The 17,846-nt window shown below is 37.3% G+C and overlaps 1 protein-coding gene across 1 annotated transcript; it reads left to right on the top strand.

Moving 5' to 3' along the window:
• Nucleotides 1-3,475: 3,475 nt before the first annotated feature.
• On the top strand, nt 3,476-16,518 carry CPR16 (cuticular protein 16). The gene is made up of 4 exons (XM_017897338.1): nt 3,476-3,546; nt 11,661-11,853; nt 13,870-14,177; nt 16,033-16,518. The coding sequence occupies exons 1-4, from the start codon at nt 3,529-3,531 to the stop codon at nt 16,516-16,518; spliced, it is 1,005 nt and encodes a 334-aa protein (XP_017752827.1). The 5' UTR covers nt 3,476-3,528.
• The last annotated feature ends 1,328 nt before the right edge of the window (nt 16,519-17,846 follow it).

Raw genomic sequence — 17,846 nt, 5'->3', positions numbered from 1 at the left:
ATCTCCATTATAATATGCTAATTAATATTCCAATCATCAACAAATTACAAATATCTCTCAGGAACCTCCATTGACTACAAAAATCTTTAGATAGAGAATAAATTATTGAAACTGAATAATATTTCAGTCAATAAATAGTTATGGAAATTCCACAAAACCTATAACTGGTCACAGAAATTTTTAAATATGGAAGATTATTACACCCCAAAATAATATCATTTTAACTTAGGACCAATTCGAGATAAAGATATATCCATACTAAACGTGATAAAGATATTAAATTATAATTTTGATGCTATATATGTATGGCAATAATTTATTTTAGAGCATAAAAATAGTCTGGTTTCACGATCGGTGTTCGTTTATAGACGCGAGCAAAAACCACGCGGCAGAATCGTATCGAGATCAGACAGCAATGGCGGACCGGTGTGCATTTAAAGAGACGAGCTACCGCTATTCTCGTTCTTTTCCCTTTTGTTCGCGGCTTGAACCACGCGCTTGCCCTTACGTCACGATCCCCCACGTTATTTATGCCGAGCTTTTACGAGGGCCGCTCGTAATTTTCACCTGGCGAATTTTTCTTTACGATACCCGGTGTCGATTCGACCAACAGGTCGGCCGCAGCAGTTGTGTATACAGTAACGCTCAAAAGTTGCGGATTATTTCCATAACATAGATGTTTTGCGATTTAACACCGGCTATCTGTTGTTAGTAATTTTTATCATCGATATTATTCAGCTAAGTTTATTATTAATCTCAACTATTAATTTAAATTTCCATTTTTTAATAAAATTTTGAAATAGAAGTTTGGTTATGTTTCGATTTGATATTTAACTTTGGATATTTTATTTTATTTTCTAGCTATAAAAATATTTTTATTATTTTGCAATTTATAGGTTTAAGTGTTTTAATTATGTTTAATATGGTGATTTGTAGCTACTAATTTTTGTTGTTTAATTCTGGATATTTTATTTCTTTGTTTTAACAACTTACAGGTTAAGTATCATAGCTGTTTATATAGTAACGTACAATGTTAGGGATTTTATTTCCTTAGTGACTTTTTTAGTAATTGATATTACAGGATTCTAGTCTGAAACCATTTTTATTCAAGAGATTTATGAATAATTTCAGGTGACTTATAAAGTATAATAAACGAGAATAAATAATGCATCTTTTCTTTGATTTTATCTTAATCATATCGTTACTAAAGATTCCCCCCTATATTAAAATAAACGAGGAACTCAGAGGAAAGTAGATCAAATGATAAAATTTTCAATTTGAAGGGAACCATGAACAAAGTGAAACTTTGACCAACATAAAAAAGTTAACATATTCCCAAACATTAAAACATCTTATTACCCGCACTCGTAAAACCTTAGAATTTCAAAATGAAATTCCCTAGACTCCTCTTTCAAACTTATCTCATTCTCAAAGCAAGAAAAACAAAAGAAAACAAAGGAAAACATCACTTTTATACCAGGAAACATCACTTCTTTCCAAAAATGACTCATAACCTAAATCAAAAAAGAAACTATTACTAAATTTGTTACATTTATACCACTTGTACACTTCAAGAGGAAAATTACTGAATTTGCTAAACTCGTACCACTTGTACACTTACAAAAAAGAAATTACTAAATTTACTACACTTGTACAATTAAAAAAGAAAAATTACTAAATTTACTACACTTGTACAATAAAAAAAAAAAAAGAGAAAAAATTCCTCGAAAATTCCACACCTGAGAATCTTCGGAATCACACTTGTACCACGTCTGCAACATCAAAGAGGCAACAGTCCTCGTACCCTATTATTACTAAGCACAATAACAGTCACACAGAAACGGCCAGGCGAAAATATACGTCCCTTTCCTTCCGATTGTAAGCAAATGGGAAATTCTCAGCCATCGGGACTGAAGATCGTCAGAGACTTTTGCGCAACGTTGTATGCACGCGTGCCCACGTGCGTTCGCGAGGAACGTGCATCACGAGGAGCAACAGATAGGCCGACGACGGTGGAAAAAATGATCGTTAAAAGGCACGCAGCGCTGGGATTATTTCTGGTGGAAAGTTTTACGAGCGAAACGCGCACCGTCGCGCAATAAAGACGTCGACCCGACCTCTGCAAGCTCGTAATTTCGAACGCCGCTTAGGACGGCCAGTTGGGACGATTACTTTGGTACCTGGACTAATTGAGATCGCGCTCCGGACGAAGGATTCGCGGAAGTCGGGGGAGTCGAACGATCTCGGCCCCTTTTTTCAAGGTGTCCACTTCCATGGGCCTGACCGTGCCTCGGGTAATTGCAACAGTTTAATTATCGGTTACCTGGCAAGTAGCCTTTGGTTAATTACATCTGTAACTCTTCGATGTTCAACAGCGCAATCCGTTAGGTCTGTTAACGAGAAATGTACGTATAATACATCGTTCTTTATTCCTCCAATTATTTCTTCTTAATATGTTGCCCAAAGTTGCTCATTTTTCATGAGCATGGTCTTTTGTATCTTTTCAGAATCATGATGCTTCTGCACGAACACCTGGAGACCACCTGAACCATCGATATAATTTAGCGCAACTGTTACAAGAATTAAATCGAAATTTCTTGTAAGCAAAAATTTCCATTTGCTTTTGAGAAGATGAGATAATGTCTAACTACACCTGAAATAGTTTCGCTTTGATTTCAGAAGGAAAGCTTCTGATCTAAGGATGCTTTAGAAATAGTCAGATAAAATGGAACCTGTTTCACAACAATTCTTCAAAAATAAAATTAACGTGCTCCGAAGAACTTACTCACCCAAAATTATGGATGTCTCACGAAAATATCCTTCTACAAACGTCAACTTTAAAAAGAGAAGAGTCACAAGGATCAAAAGAGATTGGCCGAAATAAAGTTAAGAACTTACTCACCCAAAATTATGGATGTCTCACGAAAATATCCTTCTACAAACGTCAACTTTGAAAAGAGAAGAGTCACAAGGATCAAAAGAGATTGGAAATAAAGAAATAAAGAAGAAAAAGCGAGTACAAAAATATGGGAATAAAGGAAAAACCTGTCTTCATAATCTCCGAACATACACACTACCCCACGCACACGTGCGGACGCGGAATCGTGAGATAAGGCTGGAATTAAACCCTCACGTGGCGGGAAATTTATGCGCGGCACGGCTAATGCGACGAGCGTAAAGCGAGCGTAACGAGTTCATCAATTCCATCGGCGTTACTCACGGCTCGGCCGCGCAACAAGTCGCCGACGAGGATTTTTCACCGCGGGCCACGTGGGCGGCTCGTGTCGCTTTTGACATTGCCACTAAACGCGTTGTCCCCGGCCGTCGAATGGCCGTCGCATGGTCGTTGAGGATGGAACGCGCAGCTGCGCGTGCAAAGCTGAGGAACGGCCGTTTCGACGCGAGTGGAAGCCACGAGTAGACTTGGAGGATCGCGGCTGGTGCCCGTCGTCGTTACACCACCAGCCATCCTGCCGCTCCAGCTGTGACCCGCGGGTCGCTTAATAAAGTTGGTCCGTTTGATGCCGGATGGCTGTTTCTAGGAAGGTATGGGCAGCTATATGTCGGGTATTTTTGGAATAGATGGAGGTATTAGGGAATGACTGGTTGTTTGGTGAAGTCTCTTGGTTAGAATCTGATAGAATATGTGGAATGAGTAAGTTTAGGGCATAGATGGTTTAATGAGAATTTTTGGATCGTTCCTTTAACTAGAGTCTGATGAAACAGGTGGAATGAATAGTTTGAGAAAATAGTTGATTTTTGTGTATGGTCTTTGATTATTGCTAGATGGATGATCATGATAATCTGTAACGACAGAAAAAGAATTTAGGGTTGGAGGATTTGGAGTCTTTTTAGATGAACATTGAATGTTAAGTATAGATTACTTGATGTATTGTTGAATTGGATGAAGGATTTGTTGAAATTATGTAAGAATTAGGGAATTCCTAAATTTCTGAAAATAAGACTAATATAACTAAGTCAGGGTGATTTCTAATGGAAAGAAAGTAGTACGTCCACTCCCCTTCCACTAGCAGAGGGAGAGAATAGATTTGGGAGTACCGAAATATTCTATGTGAAGGATAAAATTGTCTCAGTGATTTTTATAATTGAAAAAAAGTGACTGTTTAAATTTGGAAACGCTGAGCCATAGATAGCACACGAGTGTATACGTATATTCAAATTGCCAATATCCACTTCAAACTAAGGATCACTGCTTAACGATCAGTCGAAGGCTGCACGCTGCAAAGGTAATCGATGCAAATGTTGGTAAAAAGATTTTCAACCTCCCATTGGCTATTGCAAAATACTTGTAGGTGTTCAATACCAAGAGACTTTGAGCGTGAGCTTCACAAAGAGATAGAACTCGCGGATGCTAATATCGTCATTGCATATTACCTCTTAAAAATCAATTTTCCCGTGTTTTAATATTTCACGAGATATACTCGCAATGAAATTACGCTATACAAAGGAATCAATCATCGTCTATCTCTTAATTTACAATTCCAAGCTTGGTCTGCATCCTGCACGTTTCTTCCACGATTCCACGAAAGCGATATTTCACGAAAAGATAACAAAGAAATGGATGATAATAATAACGATGACAAAAGAAAGGAGGATATACAAAGACATTGAGAACGGGGCAACTGTCAGCACTGTCTCGTCGCTTTTAACAACTACCAGTCACAAAGAGGAGACACTAAAGTCAAGCCAAAACGTTCCAACCTTGCACACGTGTCATTGTCCATCCTCGACGGGGACCGTGCCTACGTACGTCGTCATTCTCTGTCACGAACGATCGCCGAAAACGCGATTCCCTCCATAACCTGAACGACTCCCGGGATCATCCTCTCTTACCATCTGCCTCGGCCATTGTCCAACAACAACCTTCCTCCACCTACCGTCAAGCCAAGACGATCCAGCACGGATTAACGACGCCGCTCCCTCTGAGTCGAAGGAAACTCGAGTCGACTCGGGTTCAAAAGGTGGCGTCGGAATGGCATCCGGTCCAGAAAACGAGCATCCCCGGGCTGGAATGCGCGCGAGATCGACGCCTCGTACCATAGCCAATAAACATTGATTTATCGGCCTGGAAATCGAACTCGGGGTGATTTGTGATCCTGCGATGCTTCGAGGTGGCTCGCGGTGCCCCATAGGGCCCTCGTGGGGCCCAGCACGGGCCCACGTAGGGCCCCGTAGGGCCCAGGCAGCCGCGGCCGCGTGGTGGGGGTAGCGGCGTACGCCGTGCTATATAAGAGGACCGTCGCGAGAGCTCACACTCTTGTAACCGTTAGCCGTGGCACGCTGGGATTATCCGGCGGGAGGAAGGCAAAAGTCGCGCGGGAAACACGGGAACATTCAAGATCCACGGTGCCTGGACGCCCTGGCCTGCATACCACGAACATGATACTCGTGAGTGGATTATGGAAATATGTTTTGTGCGGTTCGTCTATGGGTTATCTCTCGTGTTATTCTCAGGGTTCCATTGGGTTTTCATCGATTCGACCAGATGTATAATTTTGGTAGCATGTGGTGGGGGAAATATGTAGGGGATGGGCAGATAGCTTTCGAGGTATCGGAGGGATGTGACAGATGTATAAATATATTTATATATTTAATAAGTACATTTAATAAATAAATATATTTATTAGTGGAATAATGAATATTAAAATATTAAAATAGATAGGGGGTCAATATTAAAATAGGTAGATAATTGGAAATTATCACTATCTGAAAATATTTTCGAATAATTTAAACTCAATATCCTAACAATTAGGGTCATTTAATCTTCACTAGAACTAAAATCTTTTACGTGACTTATGCAATTTGTCATTTTGGTATATAGATTTCTCTTTCAGTAACATTCTCAATTGCGAGGATAAAGTACCTCGTACAAGTCATTTTTACTTGTACTTCACGTACCATAATTTGACAAAATTCATCATTATTGACAAAATAAGTTACATGCGAATCTTAGAAAAACAAACTACAAAAATGAATAGATACAATTAAAATTGTTATATATTTGATATACGTCATTATTATATATATATTATATACGTCATTGTTATATATTTTATATGTCATTATTATGACGTTAAATGCAGAAGTTTTAAAAATATTCCTTAAGGCTGCAGCTACTAAAAAATTTATAAGTGTGTATTATTTTATAGGAATTCTTTATAAAATGTTTAAAACTATTCCTGTAAGTCGTGGTAGCTTTAGCGTTAATTCTCTTCCCACGCTTCTCGCATTTCCACCTCTGAGAAATTATCCGGCTGACTAGCACAGGGTCTGCGACATTTGTTAAATTTATAAGCGGATTTTGAGTTAGGCTCGTGGCTTTTGCGTTTGGAGAAGTATAAAGTTACGCAACGCGACGCGTAAACGTGATTACAGGGATCCGACAATCCTATGGAACAGAACGTAACATTCGTCGATGCTGAGCCAATTTTACGCGACCTGGAGCTCCAATCCAAGGGGTGAATTACGCGATTCGAAAGTAGTTTAGAACACGGCGCGCGCGGCGAAGCTCTGCACACGCTTCGCGATACGCAGCGCGACGAAGCGTAACTAAAGCAAGTTTAATCCAGGCTCGTCACGGTTGTCATTTAATTTCCAAGTTTTACGAAGCTCCTGGCAGACTACAGTCACGATTAGTCCGCGTGAATCGGCCTTCGAACTTGAGGCAACTCCGAAAGCAGCCCTGCTCTTGCTTGCCTCGAGCTTCCTCGAAAAACTGATATTTATAAGTCTCTAAAAGTCCGTCAATTTTCTATTTCACTTGTCTTTCGTGTATCTCGTTGACAGGCTTTTAAACAATTTCCTGAACATTGGGAGAGAATTAAAAAATAATTGAAAATTTCATATTCTATTATTTTGGATATCACAATTTTTAACTTTGTTGAGTGATAAGTGATATTTCAGATTGCTAGTATAGTTGATCACGATGATCTCTTACTTCAAAATTTTTCCCACATTTTAGTGTGATATTATTCATGTTATAATTAACTCCTTGTCATACAAATAAAATATAGAATACCATTTAATTTGGCTCTATTGTGGACACTCATGAGCAAGCTTAGAAACAGAACGTTTTATTTTCAAATTTACATTGCTGTATAACATTTAATGAAGTTGGTATATAATGATAATGTACAATAATTAAGTAATACTATAAAATAATAATTTAGTAGTTCTGTAAAGTGTGATACATTTCAAAACATTTTGGAATATGTAGTGGAATTAGACATGTTTGATGCACGCATGGCATCTCTTTGCAGGATGTTGCTTTTCATTTGTCGCAGGTAAACAGTTAAAGAATCTAATAATATAATGACGTCTCGGAGACGTCAAAATCAACAATGGCACATGAAATGAACGACGTCTCCCAGACGTCATTGTATGTCAAAGGGTTAATATTCTAAGCAGTGGATTTTATACATTGCAATTTTCCCCAAATTTATCTTCACTGCCATTAATATCCCATTAATTTTCAATATTCTAAATAATAAAATTTTATTATAATCATTTTTCAATATTCATCATGAGATAGATCCCGTATGTATCTCATACATGTATATTTATCTCATTTCCCTCAATTTTTCACTCACCCCATAAGTCCATAAAATCTTCATACAAAATTTCAAATAATTAATTTATTCCTTTGAAAAGAAGTAAGCAAGGGAATTTAAAAAATATTAATTTTGCTACAAATTCCTTTCCCACGAGCAGTCCTGATTAAAAATTAGAAAATTCGAGTTTTTCAAGAATTCTAGACCGGAAGTGGAGGGCTTTGAAGCCTGTGGTACTAGAAAAGAACAATTTCGAGTTCCATCCTTCACCCTTACACACTTCTCTCTCCCTCCTAACTATCTTTTACACCTTTCAAGATGAAAAATCATACGAAATCAGTAACCAAAAGAGAAACAGTCCCACGAATATATAATAAATTAAATAACAGTCGTATCTTCGCGATGAGGACAAATTTTTCTTCTGGATAAATTAATTTTCAATATTCTGTTTCATTTTACAACGAAATGGATAGACTAATCGCTCCCATAGATGCGTGGGGCTTCTGTAAGGGGCTTCACGGTTTCGACGGGGTTCGACAGTGATGTCGGTGATCTCGACATGATCGGCGAAAGCTCGCGACGGAGTCGGAAGTTCGTCGATGAAGCGGAAGTCCCACGCGAGACGCCCTATTAATGCTGGTAAACGCTTCCGTGGAATGCTGCTGCCTCATTCAACGCGTTGCTCGGCTAACTATCGGTAATCGAATCCCTTGTTAACCGATTATCCGTGGTTCCTTTTGATCAAGCGGAAACACACGCTCGGTGGTTTCCCCTGGCCAATTTTTCACCGAATCCTCCATTCGCCAGTGTCCCCTATCTCGATTAATTCGTGGTCTGGTTTTCCAGCTGATAAGAGAAAATTGTATTCTTTAAAATGGTTTTGAAAAGCACCATCCAGCTTCCAAATATACTACTTCGAATCGTTTGATCGGGTGGTTAGTTCGAGAGTTCGAGAGTCAATTATCGATAAAATTTAATTAGTTAATTGCTCTTTGATGACTAGTTTCCTTCAGTTAATTTCATTTTGGAAATTGGTTCTAGTTTCGATCTTTAATAATTAAAGTTTCTTTAGTAAAATTGCTCTTGTTGGGTAATTAATTAATTTCGTTGATTATTGTTGCTGGTTTGGAAATTTGCTCGAGTTTCAATCGTTTGATGATTCACCCTTTGCACTCGAAGAATTTTTGGCTAAAGATGAGTAGGAGTTCAAAGATTTTCTGATATATAGCTGATGAAATTAAATTAATAAGAAATTAATAATTAACATGTAGAGCTATTTGATTTCCATACTCTGCACACTGTTACATTATCTTAAATTTGGCATATTAATTAATATCGATCTTCGAAATTTTATCAAATGGCAACTGAAGGGTGCCTCTCGAGTACAAAGGGTTAAATTTTCCATCTTTCTTGATCCCATTTGTTGTCATTGGGTTTTGATAAATTCGTAACTGAAACTCGTGAATTTTATTAAAATTAAAGTCGATGAATTTAAATTTGAAGAGTTAATAATAGAGGAGGTGAATTTAGACATTTTTCGGAGATCGATGTAATTAATATTCGCGTTCGAGTATTGTTCAGGGTGTCGAATATCTATGCAGATAATCCGAAATTGTTCCGTGTAGGAAGATAAACTGATAACGATTACACATCTCGGCTATTATTCTACACGTAGAGCAAATAAACCGATGTGATTGCAGATCTCTATCTGTGTTCTACACAGACAGCAATGAATTTATAGTAATCACTGCTCGCCACCAGTGTTCTACATGCACCGGAAACACGTTAACGTCGATCAAGGAATTCTGTTAGTATTCTACATGGAATAGAGATGAAATATTGTGGAATATTCGCGAAGGGAAGACAACTATTACTTCATCTCCCATTAAAGGAAAATATTACAAATTATTCGAGGAAAAATTAAAAATTTTCGGCGATATGAGCGATTTTGTTGAAACCGACAATAAATACTCAGGCCATACAATCCGCTTCAGTTTATATTCTCGAGGCATCTTAAAGATTTTTCTTTCATTCTTATATTTATTACTGGAGAAATGATCTCACGAACGAAGCAAATATATAAGGATTGTTTATGAAATCAGCTAGCCTGTCAATTTGACTTTATCTTTTCGTAGAGATAGGTATACTAGATACAAATTAAAAATTTTTTAAAATAGAAAGCTTAGAAAAAAAATAATTGTCTGTATAAATTCTTGGGTGAAATTACTAATTTCCGATACAAAGTGGTTAAAATTAATGCCATAGTTTTTCGGGTATTTCTTTAAAAAATTTGAAACCCGTCAAATTGACGGGTCCCGTTAACCCAGTGTTAATTATAGTCCATTTCCGAGTTCAGCTATATTTAATAACTGTGGTAATCATATATTAAACAAATTAATAATTGACGTAATGATATAACCAATCTTACGTTATTTATTAATAATAATATTAACAAATTTCTGATATAACAATTCTTAAGTGAACAAAATATATATACATACCCAAAAATAAATAAATAGGATATAGATCATATTATATTAATAGATCCTATAAATAAATTTTGCAGCAGAGTAAAAATGAGGAAGAAATAAATAAAATTCGAGCAAAAGACTCGAAATTCGTAGATTTCCATTGGGACAAATGTTGCACTCAGGACACGTACGATTTTTCCAATTCTTCCTGTGCTTGCGAACGAACCAGGGATTTCCCTAAACGTCGAAACGTCGAGCAAGAGAGGGCGAAATTACACATGTTAAACATCAACGAAGGATCTAACACGTGTTCGCATTCGGGACAAGCCTTATCGTGCATGGAAATTCCCGATTCCGCCATGGATCTTCCCGTTCGATTCGAAAAGCAACTCCTGCGAGATTTTCATCTCGAGCTTCGTCCCCGTGGAGCGTTCCTCCGGCGGAGATTCGATATCTCTTCGAGCTGCCATATCGCGGAAGTTGACGAGAAAGTTGAATTAAATTTACGAGCGACCTGGCAGGGCCTGGAAGTGTTCGAGACACGGGAAATTTAATTTGAAAAAGGAAATTATATTTAAAGATACGGGGAATTTGATGCTGCAGACGTTAAACTCGTTGCGAGCAGTTATGCCATATCTGTGAAGGAAATGTACTTGTACTGGAGATATTGGAAATACTATTCAAGAGAAATTGGATTTAAAGAGAATTGAGGAGATATATTTTATCTTGTAGATATGTCAGATATATATGTCTTACAGATATAATTTATATTTAAAGAAGATATACATATACATTGTATATATAGACTAATTTATCAGACTCAATGACACTAGTCGATTTTCCAATAATTTATTTATTTATTCATTTGTAAAAAATTGGATTTAAAGAGAATTGAGGAGATATATTTTATTTTGTAGATATATGTCTTATAGATATAATTTATATTTAAAGAAGATATACATGTATAGTGTATATTTAGACTAATTTATCAGACTCAATGACAATTGTCGATTTTCCAATAATTTATTTATTTATTTATTTATTTATAAACAGAGTGAAAGCCCTGTCAACAATTTTTATACGCATTAGCAGCGTATCTAAATTGACTTCTTTGAGTATCATGGAGTAATCATGATCGTTAAAATTTATATAATTCTTTTATGCTATATTTATTAAATATAAAATATTCAATAGAAATTAGTGGGGAATAAAGTGACAAATAAGAAAGCAAGGAAATAAACTACTCACGTTTATTGTTAGACTTCATTTTAGCAATTCTTTCACCACTCTTATCGTGTTCTTCATACACAAACTATATTTCATGCTATATTTATTAAACATAAAATACCAAATTAGTGGTAAATAAAATGACGAATTAAAATAGAAGAAAATTAAACACTCACGTTTATTGTTAGACCTCTTTCTAACAATTCTTCCACCATTTTTATTATGGTCCTCATATACATGCATATGTATCACACAAACACAGTCCTATATACATTGTCACACTTCTATATCTGCACAAAGCACACAGAAAATTTTATCCAGCAAAAATTAAGTTTAAGAAAAATTTATTTATACATCCGTGTTCTAAAAAATATTTTTCTCTTCTTTTCAGATAATCTTGTTAAGTACTTTCTTCGGTCGAGGAACAGCAACGCCGATCGCGAACGTTTGGCTGAGTCCAGTTGGATCGTTGACGCCATTGAGACAGTATCACATACAGGATGGCTCCGGCGGGTACCATTACTCATTCACGGGACCCCATCACGCAAAATCGGAATCCAGTTTAAACGGAATCACGCAGGGTGGTAAGTCGTTGAAATTATCCTCGCTGAACGCCTGAATTCTTCATGATAAGCCGTTACCACCATCCTCCATGTACCCCGCTTATCTTCCTCTTTTGTGTCTCTTATGAACCAGGATTCCCAGCCATCGTGCCTCATTTCGTTTCAAATTCCAGCCACTGTTCGTGAAAAAATAACGCAAACGATACGAAGAGGAAAACGAAGGAAAATAATATAAATGATACGAGGAGTAATATTAACAAAGTGGTATAACAATGGTAGAGACGGATTGGTGGTTGATCTGGCAGGCTTCGAACCCTCGGTGACTTTCGTAAAGCTACGTGTACATGCAGTGGAAAACTTGCGATACTACGTTATTATTATTTGTTAATACAATATCAGGAGGTGGAAGTTGAAACAGGTTCTTAATAATATAACTGAGTATTCGTAACGATTGATATCGATTTTTATTGTGGTTCTATTGCACGTGGGTAGTGTTCACATATTCACTAAGGCCCACCAATATTCGCAATATAACATGTAGTTAGTTTCAAGGGTTGCCAACATATTATGGCTCTTTAAGGCGCGAAGTATGAACTTAATATATTTCAACATTATTAATATAATAATATAATTATTAATATTATATTATATAATAATTCTATGATTGATATCAATTTTTATTGTAGTTCTATTGCACGTGGGTAGTGTACACGATATTCACTAAGCCCACCAATATTCACATACATACAGTTAGTTTGAAGGGTTGCCAACACTTTGTGGTTCTTTAAGGCGCGAAGTTTGAATTGAATATATATCAAAATTATTAATATAATAATATAATTATTAATATTATATTACATAATAATATAGTTGTTATTATTATTATTAATATCATTATATTATTATTAATAGGGTTTTTCCGACTGATCTGGCAGACTTCGAACCCTCGGTGACTTTCATAAAGCTACGTGTACATGCAGTAGAAAACTTGCGATACTTCACAATTTATAAATATCTTCGCAATTCGATGTCCCATTTTTGTCTTGCATATCCATGAGATCATCCGATTTATTATCCGAGCAAGAACGAGATCAACAAGGTGTACCAGATTCCGTCGATCGCTGCATCGACAGGCGGGGATAAAGGATCATAGAGAAAATCGGCAAGTTCGTCCGCATATCTGTCGGATGACTCGTGGAACCTCGCGAATGGCACACATTCCTTTCACGATCGTTTCGAGATAGACAGCACGGCCCACGTCCGCGTGCGACCACTTTAGAAAACGATGATCGATGTGACGCAACGAACGCCCCTGCGATAGATCCATCTTCGCCCGAGTCTCTTAGGCAATCCACGGCTCCCTTTCCTTCATCCTGCTTCTCCAAACGTATATACACGTTCCATAAACCGAGTATACCACGTCTGATCGATGCTCGATTCGTCGTGCGACTAACGAAGAGTCGCATAACGCCAATCCATAGATTATGATATCATGGTACCAGGGTTTTATTCAATAGCCCGGAATTTTATTGGAGTCCTCTTCTCCTCTCATCTCTCTGCGATCTGGAATAAGGAAATACGCGTTACACTGTGATATTTCGGTTTTATTTAATCGGTAGAATTGTTTAGCCAATTTTTTTAATATTTATTAGGGAGATGCGTGTCTGTGATAGGATATTGTAAATTTATTTATTTAGAAATTTTATCTAAAAAGTAGAGAAATATATGTTTATGTTAGGCTATTGTAATTTTATTTGTTTTGAATTATTTTTAGCCAATAGGGAAGCAAAATGTATAGTTTAAATATTTTTTGACTCTGCGAATTTTAATGTCGTTATTTTAATACTTCGACTGCTATGGTGGTCATTAGTGACTAGAGTTCTTATATAATTGGAATAATAAGATACTCCCGTCTTGTTCTGAGCGAAACGTGTAATTTCGACATGGCAGTCAAAGCGTTAAAACACTATGAGAGTTTGTGGATGCATTGCTCGATTTTTCAGTTGATTTTACGGAGATTTTCGCGTTTTGTTTCAGGATATTCCTACATCGACGCCAATGGGATACTGCAAACAGTGACTTACACGGCAGACGATCAAAACGGGTTCAGAGTGAGTGCCAGTAACTTGCCACAGCCGCCCAAGAACGATCTTCAGACGATGCAGGAAACGCCGGAAGTGGCGGCGGCCAAGAAGAGCCATCTGGAGGAGCTGCAGAAGTCGCAGCTGAGGGACCAGTCGAATTATCAGTCGAATATCCTCTCTTACAAGATCCTGCCCTCTTACTTCAGCTTCGCGCAATTGAGGAAAGACGACGAGAAGAATTTGGCTGTTCGAGAAATCGCGGTAAGTGAATTTTAAATCCACTTCCGAATAAGCTACTAATAATCTCGAAAATTGGAAATTATACCGAGGGAACGGAACATAAAATATGTGAAAAATCCAATTTTAATTTCAACAATTTTTCCATTTTCCAAGGTTCGGAAAATTTTTAGGGAAGCTTAACAAAAATACTAATTAAATAATAATTTAATTACAACAACGAGGATAATAATAATAATAATAATAACAACAAATGGTATAAAAATAAATTGCCGTTTGGACAATTTTTCTTAGGAAAATAGCTTAATGCAAATAATTATTATTATCCCAATTAAAAGGATAATAATAATAAGAATAAATGATATAAAAATAAATTAAACGGACGTAAAAGAATTTCGGCAAAATTTTTAAGTTCCTTATTTCTCGGTTGAAAATTATTTTTCGGCAAAGTGAATATTATTCCGAATTAAGGAAGGAAAATTTACTCGTAATAATTTCCTTTAACCACTCAGCCGAGGCTACTAAAGTTGTTAAATATTTTTCGCAATATTATTTTCGCATTTCGCCAGGAGAAATTGAGGTATGGCATAAATTGCGGTATAGCTCGCTTCAAAGCCAGCCAGTCGAACGAAATTCGACTTTATTAACGCGAAACCACTTGCAGGAAACAGCAGTCGCGTTAATATGTATTTGCTGCGGAATCGGTCCGCGGAGCGGTTTCCGGCCGCGGCCGCAACTTCGTATTGCGCGTTAGACATTTTATCAACATCGCGGTGAACAGAAATACCGTCGCGTGTCTCGTTGTTTTTCGAAAACGAGCTCACCTCGATTAACTTAGGAAGCTGGAGAAATTCGAGGCAAAACTGAAATTCACCGCGGAATTATTTAACACGAGGTTTGCTTTTCCTGTCTCTATTATTTTTAGGAAATTTTAGTAATTTATTTTAGCTATTGAAATATATTTCCTTGGAATTTTTGAAGTATCAGAGAGTCAATTAATTTATTGAAAATGGAATGTGATATCAAGTTGATTATTTCTGCAATTGATATATAAGGAAGATTGAATTTAAACATTTGCAAAATAATATATTATCCATGGAAACGAAGATTGAACCTAATATAATATTATAAAATAAGATTTTTCTTATTTATATTTGGAAAATTATGTTTTCGCAGTCCCGTCTGAGTATCTGAAAATTTGTAGAAATTTTTCAAAATTGTGGAAGGATTGTGGAATTATTGGATCTAATTTTCTGTGGAATAATTTTTTCTCTTCAAAGAGAAGATAAAATAAGATTTTTCTTATTCACATTTGGAAGATTATGTTTTTGCAGTCTCTATTGAGTATCCAAAAATTTTTCAAAATTGTGGAAGGATTGTGGAATTATTGGATCTAATTTTCCGCGGAATAATTTATTTTCTCTTGAAATAGAGGATAAATTTGCTACAGTAGCAGGTTGTATCGTAGAAATGAACAACTTCCTCCGATTATCCCGGAAACCCCAAGAAAAGAATGGGCTTGCTACAATGCAGACTACCTTTTCCCACGGAAGATTCCATTTGAACAAGATATTAAAACACATCACCTGCAAATGCCATCTCCTCTCCTGAACCATTTTATCAACATAGTAAAGAACGAACCTAATTTTCTTCCTGACCAAGAGAGCAAATAAAATCTGCCAGATGAACCCCCTACAAAAATACAAATCTTCGCGACCTTCCTACTAACTCGGAAGTCCTGCAATCTCCATCTCGAGAAATAACAATTTCCTTTTTACAACTTAGAGACCCAGCTCTTCCATTGCGAGCCCACCAAGACTACGAGTACTATAATCATCCTGGAAACTACGAAACCACTGAAACCGTCGCTTTCTTTCAGCAAACCTCGAAGAATCCCTTCCTCCTCTCTAGTTCCGAGGCAGAGAGGATCGAGGTGCCCAAACCGGACCCCAGTCTCTCGAAGATACTACCCTCTGCGACTGTTTCTTCTCTGTCACCTCGACCTGGCCAACAGCAAGACCAGAAGAACGACGAACAGCCGAGTCAAGGGAATTCCTTGGAAATAGGCAAACTCGTGTCACTTGGCAGCGTCCAGAGGCCTGTCAGCGTGCCAGCACCCTACGTACTTCCGGTTCTGCCTTACAGGCTGCTACACAGCGCCCTTCATCACACTCAGGACTCTTTGGGCCAATACGATTACAGCTACACCGGCGACTCCAGCGCCAAAACCGAGTCCAGATCGTTGGACGGGACAACTAGAGGTGCCTATAGCTACATCGATCCCAACGGCGTCTTACAGCAAGTTCATTATGTGGCGGATCACAATGGATTCAGGGTCATGGCCACCAATCTCCCGGAGGCCTAGTAATAAACCGACGAAAATCCGTTCGATCGCGACAAGAAATGCTTTCCAATTATCGACCTTGTTTTGTTGCGGTTGGTTCCTCGATTGTTCGTTTCTTGGTGGATTGACGAGCTTGCATTTCTCTTGGAATTTAGGGTACAGGTATGGGATGCTGAGGGTTTTATTGAGACAGTTCTGTGGCTACAATTTTTTGACTCCTTTCATGTCTTATTTGTGCACAGTTGAGGAACTTAAAAATTATGGGATTAGGATGAGATAGCAGATATTTTGAGCATTTTTTAAATTTATATAATAAATTTGGATGATAATAGAATGCAGGATCTTATTCTGAAGAAGACTGCTAGTAAAGATGACACTGACAAGTGTAATACAAATTTGTTCCTGTTTATCTGAATGTAATTTCTATCTAGGAAACCTTCTATATGAAATATTCACTGCATAGATCTTGGGGTGGTATTTTTGTGACAGAGATACCAGATATTCTCAGCATTTTCTAAATATATAAATAATTTGTGACTAATAAATTTGGATGACGATAGAATGCAGAATCTTATTCTGAAAGATGACATTGAAAACTGTAAAACTAACTAGGAAACCTTTTTCAAGAAATATTCACTGTACAGATCCAAGAGAATCGAGCCAATCCTTCGAGTTACAAAAATAATACTAAAATTCAGAATTTTGTTATTTCTGATTGAATCATTCTTTCCAACGAATGTCCTAGCAATTTTCCACAATTTTCGTATCACACTATTGGACCCCGAAGGAACCTCGCGAGATCGTAGATCTTTCATGCGATTCGAGCACATCGCAAAGAAATCTTTGTCCGTAACCAGCGACAACTTGGAGCTCCGGCGAATTATCGTCCTCGGATTGAACCATCGAATATAAAAATAACGTGGCTACGGAAGAAAAGTTTCCTCGTTCGTTTTCCCGATGATTGGTAGCTTCTCTCTTCCTTTCTTCGTCGCGGAAACGATCAAAGAGGCAGGATAATCTTCGTTTCGCGCCGTTCGATCGGGGATTTCCCGCGGAACGCGTTTCTTACCGCTGGTCTAGCCGGTGAGGGGGTAATCAAACTTTTCTGAATGCCTTTCGAGTTCGTTCCAGGCGATCCAGGCCCGTCACACGAACGGGAACGGACTTAATTCGCATTCGTTTTCCACTTTTCTCCATGTTTTTCTCTCTACACTGTCCGTTAATCGTCGCGAGTAAGCTAATTTACACGGTGAATAAATTATTTTATCCACGAAACCAGTCTCTGATTTTCATTCTCTTGTCTGTGTTGGATTATTATACAAATTTTTATATATTAAAGGTGTATGTAT

Source organism: Eufriesea mexicana, unplaced genomic scaffold, assembly GCF_001483705.2.
Source record: "Eufriesea mexicana isolate 0111107269 unplaced genomic scaffold, ASM148370v2 scaffold415, whole genome shotgun sequence".
Classification (NCBI taxonomy): Eukaryota; Metazoa; Arthropoda; class Insecta; order Hymenoptera; family Apidae; genus Eufriesea; species Eufriesea mexicana.
This window is presented reverse-complemented; position numbering and strand designations above follow the sequence as displayed.